General features: G+C 44.0%; 1 protein-coding gene and 2 pseudogenes across 1 annotated transcript; 1 reads left to right on the forward strand and 2 right to left on the reverse strand.

Annotated features, from left to right (window-relative positions):
* The first annotated feature begins 1,923 nt into the window (after positions 1-1,923).
* Positions 1,924-5,428, forward strand: LOC124012759 (annotated as a pseudogene).
* Positions 5,429-7,734: 2,306 nt separating this feature from the next.
* On the reverse strand, positions 7,735-11,771 carry LOC124013293 (annotated as a pseudogene).
* A 1,875-nt stretch (positions 11,772-13,646) lies between these two features.
* LOC124013294 (calcium uniporter regulatory subunit MCUb, mitochondrial-like) lies at positions 13,647-17,755 on the reverse strand. Its single transcript, XM_046327562.1, has 3 exons — positions 17,624-17,755; positions 17,155-17,325; positions 13,647-13,660 (listed from the first exon to the last, which is right to left on the reverse strand). The coding sequence occupies exons 1-3, from the start codon at positions 17,715-17,717 to the stop codon at positions 13,647-13,649; spliced, it is 279 nt and encodes a 92-aa protein (XP_046183518.1). The 5' UTR covers positions 17,718-17,755.
* Positions 17,756-18,113: the final 358 nt, after the last annotated feature.

The raw sequence follows: 18,113 nt of genomic DNA on the forward strand, positions 1-18,113 counted from the left end.
TTTGTTGTTTATTTGGACGAATCAGGATTGGGCAAATGCATGCATAAAGTGCTAATCAGCAGTTACATCATTTAAAAATAACGTATAAATTAATGATATGCACACATTGATTCTTGAAGAATAGAATATCATTTATAAATGCATCATGAGCTTAGTTCAACTGGCATACAACATCAAAACCCCAATTATAAGCTTGTTTTACTGCAATGTTTGTAAAGAAATTAAATGTCAAACAAATAGCCTACTGCAGCCTCAAAACATGGTTTAAACTATCATGTTGATATAATGGCTGTTCAGTCCTTGCATCCATAGCTCTGTCTATGATTGAGAGAGGTTACATTCCTCAAGCCCCATCCGTCTGCGTTTTACTGACAACCGCTTTATTATTGTTTTGACTGCTGCTTTAACTGGTGTTGTCACGACTTGATATATACAGAGAAAAGAGTCTGCCCGAGAATTGAACCCTGTGGTACCCCCATAGAGACTGCCAGAGGTCTGGAAAATATGCCCTCCGATTTGACACACTGAACTCTGTCTGCAAAGTAGTTGGTGAATCAGGCGAGGCAGTCATTAGAAAAACCAAGGCTATGGAGTCTGCCGATAAGAATACGATGATTGACGGAGTTGAAAGCCTTGGCCAGGTCGATGAAGACAGCTGCACAGTACTGTCTTTTATCGATGGCGGTTATGATATCGTTTAGTACCTTGAGCATGGCTGAGGTGCACACGTTCCAGCAGGTATATCTCACTGATCATCCCCAAAGCCAACACCTCATTTGGCCGCCTTTCCTTCCAGTTATCTGCTGCCAGTGACTGGAACGAATTGCAAAAATGGCTGAAGTTGGAGACTTTTATTTCCCTCACCAACTTTAAACATCAACTATCTGAGCAGCTAACCAGTCACTGCAGCTGTACATAGTCCATCTGTAAATAGCCCACCCAATCTACCTCATCCCCATACTGTTTTTATTTTATTTACTTTTCTGCTCTTTTGCACACCAGTATCTCTACTTGCACATCATCATCTGCTCATTTATCACTCCAGTGTTAATCTGCTAAATTGTAATTATTCGCTCCTATGGCCTATTTATTGCCTACCTCCTCATGCCGTTTGCACACACTATATAGACTTTCTTTTTTCTACTGTGTCATTGACTTGTTTGTGTTATTGGCTTGTTTATTGTTTACTCCATGTGTAACTCTGTGTCACACTGCTTTGCTTTATCTTGGCCAGCTCGCAGTTGCAAATGAGAACTTGTTCTCAACTCGCCTACCTGGTAAAATATATATATTTTTAAAGTGCACACTTAGCTGACATTTGACGTTTGTTGAGCTTTCCTCATTCACAGGCATACTGAAACATGTATTTTGTTTTTACAGTATCCCTCTTCATAATGTCACGCCCCGAAACATGTTTTATATTATACTGAACAAAAATATAAATCGATACCATAAGTCACCTCCAACGTCGTTTTAGAGAATTTGGCATTATGTCCAACCAGCCTCACAACCGCAGACCACGTGTAACCACGCCAACCCAGGAACTCCACATCTGGCTTCTTCACCTAAGGGATCATCTGAGGCCAGCCACCCGGACAAGAGGAATATTTCTGTCTAATAAAGCCCTTTTGTGGGAGAAAAAAATCAGTCTCAGTGGCTTTGCCCCTGCCCAGTCATAAAATCCATAGATCAGGGCCTAATTTATTTTAATTTACTTATATGTACTGTTACTCAGCAAAATTGCTGCATGTCGCGTTTATATTTTTGTTTAGTATATATTTGCCTCTGTTATACGGTTCTCAGTGGCTACAATGTGGCATTATACGGAAGTTGTAACCAGCAACGCTTGACTGCCATGCCCAGTTGCCAATTGTATCCAGTTTTTGAGTAGATCCGCCAATCAGCTTAAAGGGGCGGGAAGTGTCATTCTCCATCAGTTGTTTGTTAAACCGATACATTTTACACTTGCGTGTACACATTGAAAGGAGAGTAGACAGCAACCATGTCGTGTCCAGGGAATAAAGACACTAAAGGTAAGAAAAAGTCCTATTTGGAAGTTATAAAATACTATATGTATGTATTGGTATTAGTAGTCTTGCAGTTTAATGTAATGTTGTGGTCACGGAAATCATATAAGACAAATATGAAAGAAGAACTCTCAGAAGACATTCCGGACCCTCCCTGGGAAAGGAAACAAAAGATTAATACATCACTTGCTGAATGATGTCATGGATTTCACAATTTCCCCTACATGTACTTCGCTTATCTCTAATATGTTTATACGGTGTATGTACCGTAATATGTGTCTGTTTGTACGGCTGTTACAGTAGCCAAGATTGTTGTTCACTGTCAGATGAATCGCGTCACTACGCAATTGCCTGGGGACTAAGTTACTGACAGATAAGCACAGACCAGATTTTATATCAGGTGTTATGTCAATGTTATCAGTGTACAGACTTGTTTCACAGGTCTGTGAAATCTTACTGTATTGTCTCATGTGGGATTTTTGTCTCTTCCAAGTCACAGGAAGCTTGGAAAAAGACAACAAAACATCCCAGACGACAGGTGAGTATGTACGGGCGATATCAGGTTAGGTAGGTCTAGGTGCCCAATGCTTGTAGAGACATATGCAGATGTACATTTAAAACCAAAACAGAGACTGTTTGAGGTACTATTTTAACGAAACTACCTTATCTCACGAAATGTCATTTTACGAGACTCAAAGTACACGCTAATTATGTAATGGTTAACACAAACCTGTAGTTATTTCTCCGTTTGGCGTTTGCACTGAGCAATCACCTGAATCAAAAGCAGTATACTCTCCTCTCCTCGTGCTCTCAATAACCCGTAACACAAGGAACATGAGGAAATGGAACAGCAGACTCTCCTTCATGCTTCACCCCACACCTGCAACAGCAGACTCCCCTTCATGCTTCACCCCACACCTGCAACAGCAGACTCCCTTCATGCTTCATGCTTCATGCCCCACACCTGCAACAGCAGACTCCCCTTCATGCTTCACCCCACACCTGCAACAGCAGACTCCCTTCATGCTTCACCCCACACCTGCAACAGCAGACTCCCCTTCATGCTTCACCCCACACCTGCAACAGCAGACTCCCCCTTCATGCTTCACCCCCACACCTGCAACAGCAGCACAAGTAAAGAGCATGTAAGATAGGAGAGCTTTGTCACTTCTTCCACTGGTCTTAACACCTGTAACCAACCTATTGAAACCACCAGGACTGGGTGCTTCTGGAACAATGGCTGCTTGGCCCTGGAGTTGTCGCCGAGGCTACTAATTCACATACCTGTTTTCAGAGTTTAACAACAGACCCCCCCCCAAATAAATCTGATCCCAAAAGCTTTGGAGACTATTTGCATCGAAACTGCCGAATGTTGAGATATCAGAAAGCTGTAAAACCACGAGGCCTTTAAGAAGTCATAAAATAAATATTCATGCAAGATTGTCATACCTGTTCAGATTGTATGTTCCTTTCTCTTTATCAGGTCCTAGTGAGAACCTTACAGAAACAGATGGGTATTTATGCAGGTAACTAATTAGTAATGATATTACTCATTACATTGTTATAAATGACTTGAATGTAATGAACACCTGGTTGAAATATGTTCAAGTGTGTTGACAGTTGAAGTGAACAGATAGTTCCTCATTTCTTGTGGTAACCGATAAGAAAGCTACACTTTCTCAAATGTCTCTCGTTCAGCTACACCCACTATGGCATAACAAGGTATTGGTATTGACAGGGGAGCATGTGTTTTTCCTTCAGCAGTTCTTTCTCTATGGACCCGGCGGAGGAGTATAAGATGAACCACAAGCGGCGAGGCCTGGCTCTCATCTTCAACCAGGAGCACTTCTACTGGCATCTGAGGATGCCCCCCGCAACGGGACCAATGCTGACCGCTCCAATCTGGTCAGAAGGTATACATGGCATCAGATATGACCGTGCTTCAGAACTCCCTATAGACCGGTTCAGTCAACTGTAGTGCTGATGGAGTTGTTTAAAATGTTCACACTTGATTTTTCTGATTCAGATTTGAGGACTTGAACTTTGAAGTGCAGGCCTTTGATAATCTGAAGGTGGAGGAAGTTCTGGATCAAATCAGTCAGGGTAAGCAGCACTTCTAGTCCTTCGATACCACCTCAAATAATCTGCTTAACACAGATACTGTATCAGTCCCAGTCGGTATTATACTTCAGAATAAGAAATGATAGGTCTGATACTTCATAGCGGCTGAGGCCAACCATGCTGATGCAGACTGCTTCGCGTGCGTCTTTCTGAGCCACGGAGAGAACGACCACGTCTATGCTTACGACGACAAGATCGCTATCCAGGACATCACTGCCCTGTTCAAAGGAGACAAGTGTAAGAGCCTGGTGGGCAAGCCCAAGATCTTCATACTACAGGTAAGAGGTCAGATGATGAGATGCCTTTTGAATAGATCCATTTTTAGATGGAAACCTTGACATTCAGTACTGTTGACTCATAGACCCATATCTGATGTTTGGGGGCCGGTGAAGGCATATCTTCCTCAGACACAATACTATTTTTGTAAACATTTATCCACATAACCACAAATATTTACTGCTAAATATATATTTTTTATATATAACCATCATAATATTGACATTTTGACTTTTTTGGTTTCTGATTTGATTGACACCGACAGGCGTGTCGTGGGGACAAGCATGACGATCCAGTGACCCCCATGGACGTGGTGGACAGCGAAGTGAAGACCAACGAGGTGGTGGTGGACGCTGGGGTGGTCTACACCCTCCCTGCTGGCGCCTGACTTCATCATGTGTTACTCTGTGGCTGAAGGTGAGGAACACATGGCACAGCTGATAGTCCATTACAGAAAACAATAAGAAATATTGTAAACCTTGTGGTCGTAAATGAGGATAGATGCATAGATCAGTGATACATGGAGAAGAGACATTCATTATTTTAATTCCTTATCAACAGACTCAGTTACTATTTTGTACCCAACTCCTTACTGTGACTTGTATAGTTATGCTGTTTAGACAATATCCTAAATAACTGTTTACCTGTGTTTGTGTAATGGTGTTTGATCACTTGATTATGCTTTGCTTCTCATTTGGATGAATGGAATACAAATCTAACTGCCATACTTGTTCCCGGTGTCCCTGTGCAGGCTACTATTCCCACCGCGAGACGATCAACGGCTCCTGGTACATCCAGGACCTGTGTGGGGCCATGCGGAAGTTTGGGGATTCCCTGGAGTTCACAGAGCTCCTGACCCTGGTCAACAGGAAGGTGTCCATGAGGAGCGTGGGGAATTGTAACACAAGACCGCCATCGGGAAGAAACAGGTCCCCTGCTTCACTTCCATGCTCACCAGGAAGCTCTACTTCCGACCCAAGAAGCAGTAAGGTCTCCATCCACTGGGCAGCTATTACGTCATTCATGAATCCTGCTGTAGTTGTTTTGAATGTTTTTGGGGAGAAAGGTTGTCCTTGACTATAATGTCTGGTGGTTCTTTTTGTAAAAAAATTTGTCTACATTATTTCGATGTTTGTTTTGAGAACCATGAAACATACTTCATCAAGCTGTGCATATTCCCTTTATTCTAATCTTTCCTATGAAACCAAATGGAGATCATGTCATTGGCTGATGATTGTGTATGCAGTGTTATTTTAACACACATTCTGTGGTGGTAAAACTGACCTAAAACAAAGCATGGTACTATACTGGTGAAACCTGCTTGGCTGCTCTGCTTCAGGCTTTCCCTGTTGGTGTTGAGAGGTCATGGAATGTACCCGCAGGGCAGGTAAAAGAGTGACATGAGAATGGTAACTGAGCATTAACATTTCAAATGACTTTATTCTCAGTCTGTTTGTGGATAGCTGTTTGTTAAGAGGGGATTCTCAGTCAGTAAAGGATTTTTCATCACCAGTCCCCTAAGGCCTTTCTCGAGAGAATACTGCTAATTCTTAGCATTGACTAGTGGTTCCCTGGGCTTGATTTGTTTACATCAACTATCTGTGTCAAATATACAAAGTCATGTGCACAATGTTTGAAGGAGGATGTGGCTCTGGGGTTAAATCCCTACCTTGCATCCAAAAGGTGTGGCTTTGATCCTTATCTCTTGTGCAAGATTGCGCAACTGTCTTTGTCCGACATAGGAAGAAAAGTGACGATTTGGGGTAAAGAGTGAGTGGCTCTGGGGTTGAACACCTTCCTTGCAACCAAGAGGATGTGGGTTCATACCATATCAATACCGTCCAGCACGGTGTTTCCTCCGACACATTGGTGCGGCTGGCTTCCGGGTTGGCGCGCTGTGTGAAGAAGCAGTGCGGCTTGGTTGGGTTGTGTTTTGGAGGACGCATGGCTTTCGACCTTCGTCTCTCCCAAAACCTGTATGGGAGTTGTAGTGATGAGACAAGAGAGTAATTAGTAACAATTGGATACCACGATATTAGGGAGAAAAGGGGGTAAAAAATACATAATAATATGTTGCCTTGTTCTGTCAAAAAGGGAATTAGTGTTATTTCTCTTTGTACTTGGATGTGCTTAACCTTTACAACTCAAATGTAGTTTTACATGTTTTGAAAGCGACAGGCTAAACGTGAACAAACAACTCCAATGTGGAAAGTACCTCTGGGAGTCAAGTGTCTAGTACACTGCAAGTTTGGTCACATGACCTACTGTACTACTCTGACTCAGGAAAACCAGTCTATACCATTGTTCTTTGTTATTGAGGGTATTTGACAACTGTTTTCAACTTAAGATAAGATCACTTTTATTGGTCAATTACACCCCCACATCCCATCTGGGCTGGGATTGGAAACCCTCTGGTTGCTGGCTCGCATCTCCAACCACTTGGCTACCTGTTGCTCGAAATACTGAACAACTTTAACAGTACCAATCTTTTTAAACAACATTTTTGTACACCACATGACTACAGGCATATTCTTCAGCCAGAAAATATGTGCAAGTGTGCATTATATAACTCCAGATAAGACAACTCAGGGTACCAATCAACCGACCGTCTCATGTTTAAAAAATAAATAATTGTTAGTCACTTGGGAGATATTTACTAAAGCAACGACAATGCATGAGTGCTGGACACCAATTCATGTTTCTATTTCTGAATTGTTCAAGAAAATGAGGACCATTTTTGTCTCCATGGGTGAATATAAGGAACCACTGCTTAGTAAGAGTAATGTACTTTTCTTGTATTGTGGTCCACCAGGAAATGGATCTCTGACCTTTTGGGAGATTGGGTTTGCACTAATAGCATTTGGAGAGGTGCATGGGGCTCCTATTGAGTTAGAATCTCTCATTTATAAAATGACAGTTTGTAAAACTGTTGAAATATGTTGGGGTTTGATGATTGAAACAAAAGTCTGAATTGAGGTGCAATAAAATATTGAAATGTAATTTGTGTTCAGTCTCAGTTCCTCTTAATCTTTGTAAGCGTTCAGAATGGATCTATCTCGTACTCATCACTTATTCATAACTTTGCTCTTCTATAGAAATTACACTAGCTACTATGAATTACTGCAATGGCCTGGAATGCAGAGAAAATATGATTAGTATTCAGGGAAGATGTTTTCTCATATATTTATTTACTATACTTCTATTACCACAAATTACTTCAATATTGTAAGCAAAAACTCTAAAATGATCTACTGCCGAAATTTAGTAAGAAAAGTAAACTATTATAAAACAAATGAGAAAATAGTACTCTTCATGGCTGGCTCTGGATCTGTTCTACAGGGAGCTGAAGTTGGGTTGGATTCCTTAGACGTCTCAAATCTTCTTCCACCTAAGGATGACACACACACACACACACACACACACACACACACACACACACACACACACACACACACACCACACACACACACACACACACACACACACACACACACACACCCACACGATCAGCAGAAGCCCCTTTATAGACTGAATACATCAGTGGAAAGTCCAATAAGCAGTGAGCAGAAATTCTGCAGTGCCTTGTATAAGTAAGTATAGCAACATACCGAAGCCAACTCCTCTCTCAGCTCATTGTACTTCTGCACGTTGAAGCGCTCCTTCTTGGCACCCTTGTGGAAGTAATACAGGAACTGCCTGTCTTTGGCATCTGGATAGACATAATCCTACAGAGGACAACAACCATGATCCATCTGGACAGACATAATCCTACAGAGGACAACAACCATGATCCATCTGGACAGACATAATCCTACAGAGGACAACAACCATGATCCATCTGGACAGACATAATCCTACAGAGGACAACAACCATGATCCATCTGGACAGACATAATCCTACAGAGGACAACAACCATGATCCATCTGGACAGACATAATCCTACAGAGGACAACAACCATGATCCATCTGGACAGACATAATCCTACAGAGGACAACAACCATGATCCATCTGGACAGACATAATCCTACAGAGGACAACAACCATGATCCATCTGGATAGACATAATCCTACAGAGGACAACAACCATGATCCATCTGGATAGACATAATCCTACAGAGGACAACAACCATGATCCATCTGGACAGACATAATCCTACAGAGGACAACAACCATGATCCATCTGGACAGACATAATCCTACAGAGGACAACAACCATGATCCATCTGGACAGACATAATCCTACAGAGGACAACAACCATGATCCATCTGGACAGACATAATCCTACAGAGGACAACAACCATGATCCATCTGGACAGACATAATCCTACAGAGGACAACAACCATGATCCATCTGGATAGACATTATCCTACAGAGGACAGCAACCATGATCCCATCTGGACAGACATAATCCTACAGAGGACAACAACCATGATCATCTGGACGAACATAATCCTACAGAGGACAACAACCATGATCCATCTGGACAGACATAATTCCTACGGGGACAACAACCATGATTCATCTGGATAGACATTTATCCTACAGAGGACAACAACCATGATTCATCTGGACAGACATAATCCTACAGAGGACAACAACCATGATCATCTGGACAGACATAATCCCTACAGAGGACCAACAACCATGATCCATCTGGATAGACATAATTCTACGAGGACCCATACAATCCATGACAGGATGGGCATAATCCTACAGAGGACAGCAACCATGATTCATCTGGACAGACATAATCTAGAGGACAGCAACCGCAGTCCATCTGGACAGACATAATCCTAAAGAGGACAACCAAGCCATGATCCATCTGGACAGACATAATCCTACAGAGGACAACAACCATGATCCATCTGGATAGACATAATCCTACAGAGGACAACAACCAACCATGATCCATCTGGACAGACATAATCCTACAGACAACAACGGACAACAACCATGATCCCATGATCATCTGGACAGACATAATTCTACAGAGGACAACAACCATGATTCATCTGGATAGACATAATCCTACAGAGGACAACAACCATGATTCATCTGGATAGACATAATCTCTGATCCATCTGGATAGACAACCACAGAGGACAGCAACCATGATCCATCTGGACAGACATAATCCTACAGAGGACAACAACCATGATCCATCTGGATAGACATAATCCTACAGAGGACAACAACCATGATCCATCTGGATAGACATAATCCTACAGAGGACAACAACCATGATCCATCTGGGACAACAACCATGATCCATCTGGAATCCTACAGAGGACAACAACCATGATCCATCTGGACAGACCCTAATCCTACAGAGGACAACAACCATGATCCATCTGGACAGACATAATTCTACAGGGACAACAACCGCATCCATTCTGGACAGACATAATCCACCTGAGGACAACAACATGATCCATCTGGATAGACATAATCCTACAGAGGACAACAACCATGATCCATCTGGACAGACATAATCCTACAGGGGACAACAGCCATGATCCATCTGGACAGACATAATCCTACAGAGGACAACAACCATGATCCATCTGGACAGACATAATCCTACAGAGGACAACAACCATGATCCATCTGGACAGACATAATCCTACAGAGGACAGCAACCATGATCCCATCTGGACAGACATAATAATCCTACAGAGGACAACAACCATGATCCATCTGGACAGACATAATCCTACAGGGGACAACAACCATGATCCATCTGGACAGACATAATCCTACAGAGGACAACAACCATGATCCATCTGGATAGACATAATCCTACAGAGGACAGACATAATCTACATGATCCCATCTGGACAGACTAACTTACAGAGGACAACATATCACTTCTCACAGAGGACAACAACCATCATACAGTTAATCTACAGGGTTTAAATAATCCTAAGAGGACGCTTGAGACTAATCCTGAAAGACCGCAACCATGATCCATCTGGATGTATAATCCTATGAGGGACCAGCAACCGGATGTCATTAGGGGATATGATCAGAATTCCAGGTGATGCACCTCGGAGATATGATGTAACAGAGAGGAATGTTGGTTTGTGTCAGCCTCCTTGTTGTGGCATGGATGTACACAGTTCGTACTGTACTTTTATAAAGATACTTACAAAAGTCTTATAAAATCCCATTTAGGCAGGACACAGGTGCTGTGGGACCAACTGGAAGGTTTACCGGTCAGAGCATGTCGTGCTCCTTCTATACAGCGCATGCTATACACATTACAGCCACAGGAGGCAGACATACGTGGAGATTTCTCTGTTCCACTTCTAAGTGCTTATCAACTGTGTTTTGATTACATCTACCATTGATGTCAATGCAGCGGTTTGTAGAAGTTTGACTGCACACAGTTATCTAAAGTTAGAATTCCTTCTGATAATTACTGCCTTCATACTGTACAGCGTATGGCAATGAAAGGTCACATATGAGAACTTGCTACTCCAAGTTGTTTGTAAGGGCAGGTGTGACTGATAGAAAATGAGAAGTTTTGTTCAAGTGCCCTGTAGTGACAGTACTTTTTGTGCACACAAGGGAGACACTGTCTTGACTGCCTTATCGAGACCATGCTGGCATGGAGTCTTCCTGTCCTTCAGTCCTGTACTGCCTGCTTGGTGAGGACATAGTAGGAGAGAGGAGCTCGATGCTGGTGCAGTAGGTGAGGAAGTAGGTGACGGGCTCCATAGCGTCCCAGGAGTACACCCACCAGAGTGAGCCAGGCAAGGCCCCGCCCCTGCACAGACAGCAGGGCCACACCTGTCCACAGAGTCCTGGAGGTGGAACTCTGCACTGCGCGCCAGCTGTGCCTTCACCTATACAGGGAGGCATACGGAGACAGAGGGTTACTAGTGATAGCTAAAACAAACTCTCACACTCATGCAATCTGATCTTTGAAGGTTTTGGCGTGACAGCTTTATGGTTGTCGACCAAAGGGATAGGTAGTAGAGTCACACAGAGACAAGAGATGAGATAAGAGGCCAAGAGAAAAATAAAGAGAGGAGATACTGAAAAGACAGAAGAAAGAAGAAAAAGCAGGTCAGGGAGTACACCCCTCCGGTACGTACACCCCTCCGTGCACGTACACCCTCACATTACGTACACCCCTCCAGTGTACACCTCCGGTACCTGTTCCAGAGGTGAAGGTCCTGTTTGAGTCCATCCAGTCTCTCCAGCTGCCTCTCCTTCAGGAGTGGTGAGGTGGGGGCAGGTGGAGGACCGTGTGGAGCAGCTGCCATGTGCTTCATGTCCTCCACGTCCACCACATGCTCACTGGACGCCTCTGAACACACAACATGGGTGGAATTCATTACAACACAGTCACTCTGAGAACTCATGGCAAAATTATTATTATTTTCACTGGAACCATGCATCTTTCTTCCACCAATTCCACCCCAGACTGGAGGTGGATAATGACGATGAGGAGGAGGAGGATCCTGCTGATGCTCAAGTGACTAATGATGTTTCTTTTCAGGTACTGAGTAGGAATCAGTTGATATCTCATCATCATCCTGTGTGATCTGTGGTCCTCTGTAGCTGTGTGATCTGTGGTCCTCTGTAGCTGTGTGATCTGTGGTCCTCTGTAGCTGTGGGATCTGTGGTCCTCTGTAGCTGTAGGATCTGTGGTCCTCTGATCTGTGGTCTCTGTAGCTGTGGGATCTGTGGTCCTCTGTAGCTGTGGGATCTGTGGTCTCTGCAGCTGTGTGATCTGTGGTCTCTGCAGCTGTGTGATCTGTGGTCCTCTGCAGATCTGTGTCCTCTGTAGATGTGTGATCTGTGGTCCTCTGTAGATGTGTGATCTGTGGTCCTCTGCAGATGTGTGATCTGTGGTCCTCTGCAGATGTGTGATCTGTGGTCCTCTGTAGATGTGTGATCTGTGGTCCTCTGTAGATGTGCTGTGGTCCTCTGTAGATGTGTGATCTGTGGTCCCTCTGTAGATGTGTGATCTGTGGTCCTCTGTAGATGTGTGATCTGTGGTCCTCTGTAGATGTGATCTGTGGTGTAGATGTGTGATCTGTGGTCCTCTGTAGATGTGTGATGTGTGATCTGTGGTCCTCTGTAGATGTGTGATCTGTGGTCCTCTGTAGATGTGTGATCTGTGGTCCTCTGTAGATGTGTGATCTGTGGTCCTCTGTAGATGTGTGATCTGTGGTCCTCTGTAGATGTGTGATCTGTGGTCCTCTGTAGATGTGTGATCTGTGGTCCTCTGTAGATGTGTCTGTGGTCCTCTGTAGATGTGTGATCTGTGGTCCTCTGTAGATGTGTGATCTGTGGTCCTCTGTAGATGTGTGATCTGTGGTCCTCTGTAGATGTGTGATCTGTGGTCCTCTCTGTGATCTGCTCTGTAGATGTGTGATCTGTTGTCTTGATGTGTGATCTGGCGCCCTCTGTAGATGTGTGATCTGTGGTCCTCTGTAGATGTCCCGATCCAGTGGTCCTCTGTAGATGTATGAACTGTGCCTCTGCAGATGTGTGATCTGTTTCTGCAGAATAAATGTGTGATCTGCTAAGATGTGCATTTATTATCTGCATGTGTGATCATCATCTGCTGTGTGATCTGTTTCCTCTGTAGATTTGATCTGTGGTTCTGTAGCTGTGTGATCTGTGGTCCTCTGTAGCTGTGTGATCTGGATCTGTTGTATGATCAGATGTGTGATCTGTGGTCCTCTGATGATGTGTGATCTGTGGTCCTCTGTAGATGTGTGATCTGTGGTCCTCTGTAGATGTGTGATCTGTGGTCCTCTGTAGATGTGTGATCTGTGGTCCTCTGTAGGCACCATCTGTAGTCCTCTGTAGAGATCTGGTCCTCTCTGTAGGAGGATCTGTGGTCCTCTGTAGATGTGTGATCTGTGGTCCTCTGTAGATGTGTGATCTGTGGTCCTCTGTAGATGTGTGATCTGTGGTCCTCTGTAGCTCAGTTGGTAGAGCATGTTGCTTGCCACACCAGGATAATTAGGTTCGATTCCGGGACCAGCCATGTTGTAACTAAAATAGGTTCGATTCCGGTTGCCATGCAACTAAAGTCGTTTCAGAATAAAGCAGTGCTGGTAGCTACCCGTATGTCATCATCATCTCTTAAACTGTTTCAACTATTTATGTTTTGGAGGATAACCTCTTTCAGATGGATGTTGTGTCTACGGGAGCTGGAAGTCTTTGTCAGGAGACCGTCTATAGGGTGCTGTTAGCTACCGGGCACCATCTGTAGGAGACAGGAGGATAACAGATGGATATAGTGTCTACAGGGGTGGTGTCTATAGAGGTGCTGTTAGCTACCCGTGCACCATCTGTAGGAGACAGGAGGATAACAGATGGATATAGTGTCTACAGGGGTGGTGTCTATAGAGGTGCTGTTAGCTCCCACTTGCACCATCTGTAGGAGACAGGAGGATAACAGATGGATACTTAGTGTCTACCCTGTTGACTGCCGTGCACCATCTGTAGGAGACAGGAGGATAACGAATGGATATAGTGTCTACAGGGTGGTGTCTATAGAGGTGCTGTTAGCTACCCCGTGCACCATCTGTAGGAGACAGGAGGATAACAGATGGATATAGTGTCTACAGGGGTGGTGTCTATAGAGGTGCTGTTAGCTACCCGTGCACCATCTGTAGGAGACAGGAGGATAACAGATGGATATAGTGTCTTGGTGGTGTCTACAGGGTGGTGTCTACAGGGGTGGTGTTTAGCTACCCGTGCACCATCTGTAGGAGACAGGAGGATAACAGATGGATATAGTGTCTGGGTGGTGTCTACAGAGGTGGTGTCTACAGGGGTGGTGTTAGCTACCCATGCACCACCTGTAGGAGACAGGAGGATAACAGATGGATATAGTGTCACCATCTGTTAGGTGCAGAGACAGGAGGATAACAGATGGATATAGTGTCTGGGTGGTGTCTACAGGGTGGTATCTACAGGGGTGGTGTTAGCTACCCATGTGCCCATCTGTGGGAGACAGGAGGATAACAGATGGATATAGTGTCTGGGGGTGGTGTCTACAGGGGTGGTGTTAGCTACCCGTGCACCATCTGTAGGAGACAGGAGGATAACAGATGGATATAGTGTCTGGGTGGTATCTACAGGGTGGTGGTAGCTACCCGTGCACCATCTGTAGGAGACAGGAGGATAACAGATGGATATAGTGTCTGGGTGGTGTCTACAGGGTGTGGTGTTGGCTACCCGTGCACCATCTGTAGGAGACAGGAGGATAACAGATGGATATAGTGTCTGGGTGGTGTCTGCAGGGGTGGTGTCTACAGGGGTGGTGTTAGCTACCCGTTCACCATCTGTAGGAGACAGGAGGATAACAGATGGATATAGTGTCTGGGGTGGTGTCTACAGGGGTGGTGTTGTGTTACCCGTGCCATCTGTAGTAGACAGGAGGATAACAGATGGATATAGTGTCTTACAGGGTGGTGTCTACAGGGGTGGTGTTAGCTACCCGTGCCATCTGTAGGAGACAGGAGGATAACAGATGGATATAGTGTCTGGTGGTGTCTACAGGGGTGGTGTCTACAGAGGTGGTGTTAGCTACCTGTGCACCATCTGTAGGAGACAGGAGGATAACAGATGGATATAGTGTCTGGGTGGTGTCTGAGGGGTGGTGTCTACAGGGGTGGTGTTAGCTGCGTGCCCATCTGTAGGAGACAGGAGGATAACAGATGGATATAGTGTCTGGGTGGTGTCTGCAGGGGTGGTGTCTACAGGGGTGGTGTTAGCTACCCGTGCACCATCTGTAGGAGACAGGAGGATAACAGATGGATATAGTGTCTGTGTGGTGTCTACAGGGGTGGTGTTAGCTACCCGTGCACCATCTGTAGGAGACAGGAGGATAACAGATGGATATAGTGTCTGTGTACACGACAGACAGTAGCCCATATTCATAAAGTATCTCAGAGTAGGTGTGCTGATCTAGGATCAGTTCTGCCCTGTCCATTAAATCATATTCATTATTATCCAAAAGGCTGAACTGCTCCTAGATAGGCACTCATTCAAAAAGCATTTTTAGTATACGGGCAAATGTTTGCATTTGAGTGTGTGTACAACATATACAGTGCCTTGCGAAAGTATGCGGCGCCTTTGAACTTTGCGACCTTTTGCCACATTTCAGGCTTCAAACACAAAGATATAAAACTGTATTTTTGTGAAGAATCAACAAGAAGTGGGACACAATCATGAACTGGAACGACATTTATTGGATATTTCAAACTTTTTAAACAAATCAAAAACCGAAAAATTGGGCGTGAAAAAATGATTCAGCCCCTTAAGTTAATACTTTGTAGCGCGCCACCTTTTGCTGCGATTACAGCTGTAAGTCGCTTGGGGGTATGTCTATCAGTTTTTGTACATCGAGAGACTGAAAGTTTTCCCATTCCTCCTTGCAAAACAGCTCTGAGCTCAGTGAGGTTGGATGGAGAGCATTTGTGAACAGCAGTTTTCAGTTCTTTCCACAGATTCTTGATTGGATTCAGATCTTTGACTTGGCCATTCTAACACCTGGATATGTTTATTTTTGAACCATTCCATTGTAGATTTTGCTTTATGTTTTGGATCATTGTCTTGTTGGAAGACAAATCTCCGTCCCAGTCTCAGGTCTTTTGCAGACTCCATCAGGTTTTCGTCCAGAATGGTCCTGTATTTGGCTCCATCCATCTGCCCATCAATTTTAACCATCTTCCCTGTCCCTGCTGAAGAAAAGCAGGCCCAAACCATGATGAGGCCACCACCATGTTTGACAGTGGGGATGGTGTGTTCAGAGTGATGAGCTGTGTTGCTTTTACGCCAAACATAACGTTTTGCATTGTTGCCAAAAGGTTCAATTTTGGTTTCATCTGACCAGAGCACCTTCTTCCACATGTTTGGTGTGTCTCCCAGGTGGCTTGTGGCAAACTTTAAACAACACTTTTTATGGATATCTTTAAGAAATGGCCTTCTTCTTGCCACTTCCATAAAGGCCAGATTTGTGCAATATACGACTGATTGTTGTCCTATGGACAGAGTCTCCCACCTCAGCTGTAGATCTCTGCAGTTCATCCAGAGTGATCATGGGCCTCTTGGCTGCATCTCTGATCAGTCTTCTCCTTGTATGAGCTGAAAGTTTAGAGGGACGGCCAGGTCTTGGTAGATTTGCAGTGGTCTGATACTCCCTCCATTTCAATATTATGGCTTTTTTGTATCCAAATCCGGCTTTAGACTTCTTTACAACAGTATCTCGGACCTGCCTGGTGTGTTCCTTGTTCTTCATGATGCTCTCTGCGCTTTTAACGGACCTCTGAGGACTATCACAGTGCAGGTGCATTTATACGGAGACTTGATTACACACAGGTGGATTGTATTTATCATCATTAGTCATTTAGGTCAACATTGGATCATTCAGAGATCCTCACTGAACTTCTGGAGAGAGTTTGCTGCACTGAAAGTAAAGGGGCTGAAAGATTTTGCATGCCCAATTTTTCAGTTTTTGATTTGTTAAAAAAGTTTGAAATATCCAATAAATGTCGTTCCACTTCATGATTGTGTCCCACTTCTTGTTGATTCTTCACAAAAAAATACAGTTTTATATCTTTATGTTTGAAGCCTGAAATGTGGCAAAAGGTCGCAAAGTTCAAGGGGGCCGAATACTTTCGCAAGGCACTGTATTTATGTGTGTGTACAACATATTTGTGTATGTGTACAACATATATTTGTGTGTCCTACCTTTGGTGAGCACAGAGGCAGAGGTGACTCCTGGGTCTTCTCTCTGCAGGTCGTGGATGAGGTCTCCTACAGTCATTAACATGGGCCTGAGGAAGAACAGACAGCTCTCCTGCCTGGAGGGTAGCGGCACAGCCAGCATCGGTCGTCCATGTTTATACTGCAACACCACATCTAGACCGCAGATAGAGAACAACACCAGGTAAAATGGGCAGTTTAATGGCCTTGTGTTTAAAATACAGTGCAGCTCATTCTCACCGTTTTAAATAACTGAGCTCATTGCATACAACAATATATGGATTGTCTCTGCGTTTATTAATAGTGATACGAACAGTCTACCAAAGATTACAATTCTAAAGCCTTTCGTCATCGGCTGGCACTTTAGAATAAAGAACTGCACTGTGTGTAAAGTCAAGGCAGCCAGGGTAATACATTAATTGTAGAAAGGTTCAGTGTAATGCCAGTATCATACCACTAGAGGGTGCTACAGTACTGCAGAAGACCACTTGGGGAGGACACCTCCACTGTGGCTGTCTGGGATGGATCTGAAATGAGAGAGAACACATTACAGAAGGGATTTATTTTACCTTTATTTTAAACAGAGAGTCCCATTCAGACCAAGGTCTCTTTCAGAAGGAACCATTCCTACACAATTTACAAAATAACATTAAATCAGCAAATAGGTCTCCAATCAACATTATGAACAGCCCGAGAGGCACCAGAACACACTGTTACAAGGAACGCTGTAGAGTTTTCCATACATGGGCGGCAAAGCAACTAAAACCAGAATGTGTTAGTGGCCTATCAGCTGAATATCATCAGTATCAACAGAAGCCTCCCTTGGCAAACGATCATGCTGCCAAAGACAGCAAGACAAACATTTGAAGTTCTACATGAATAAAATGAGAGTCGGAAAACGACCTGCTTCTATTCTACGTGAATAAAATGAGAGTCGGAAAACG

The sequence above is a fragment of the Oncorhynchus gorbuscha genome, linkage group LG24, assembly GCF_021184085.1.
Source record: "Oncorhynchus gorbuscha isolate QuinsamMale2020 ecotype Even-year linkage group LG24, OgorEven_v1.0, whole genome shotgun sequence".
NCBI lineage: Eukaryota > Metazoa > Chordata > Actinopteri > Salmoniformes > Salmonidae > Oncorhynchus > Oncorhynchus gorbuscha.

What these genes read in the sequence shown, in the direction of transcription:
- LOC124013294 (XM_046327562.1), bottom strand. Translation starts at nt 17,717, where the DNA reads ATGTGTTCTCTCTCATTTCAGATCCATCCCAGACAGCCACAGTGGAGG. An exon ending in TACTGTAGCACCCTCTAGTG is followed by an intron (nt 17,326 to 17,623) that starts GTATGATACTGG and finishes TCTGCGGTCTAG; the next exon opens with ATGTGGTGTTGCAGTATAAA.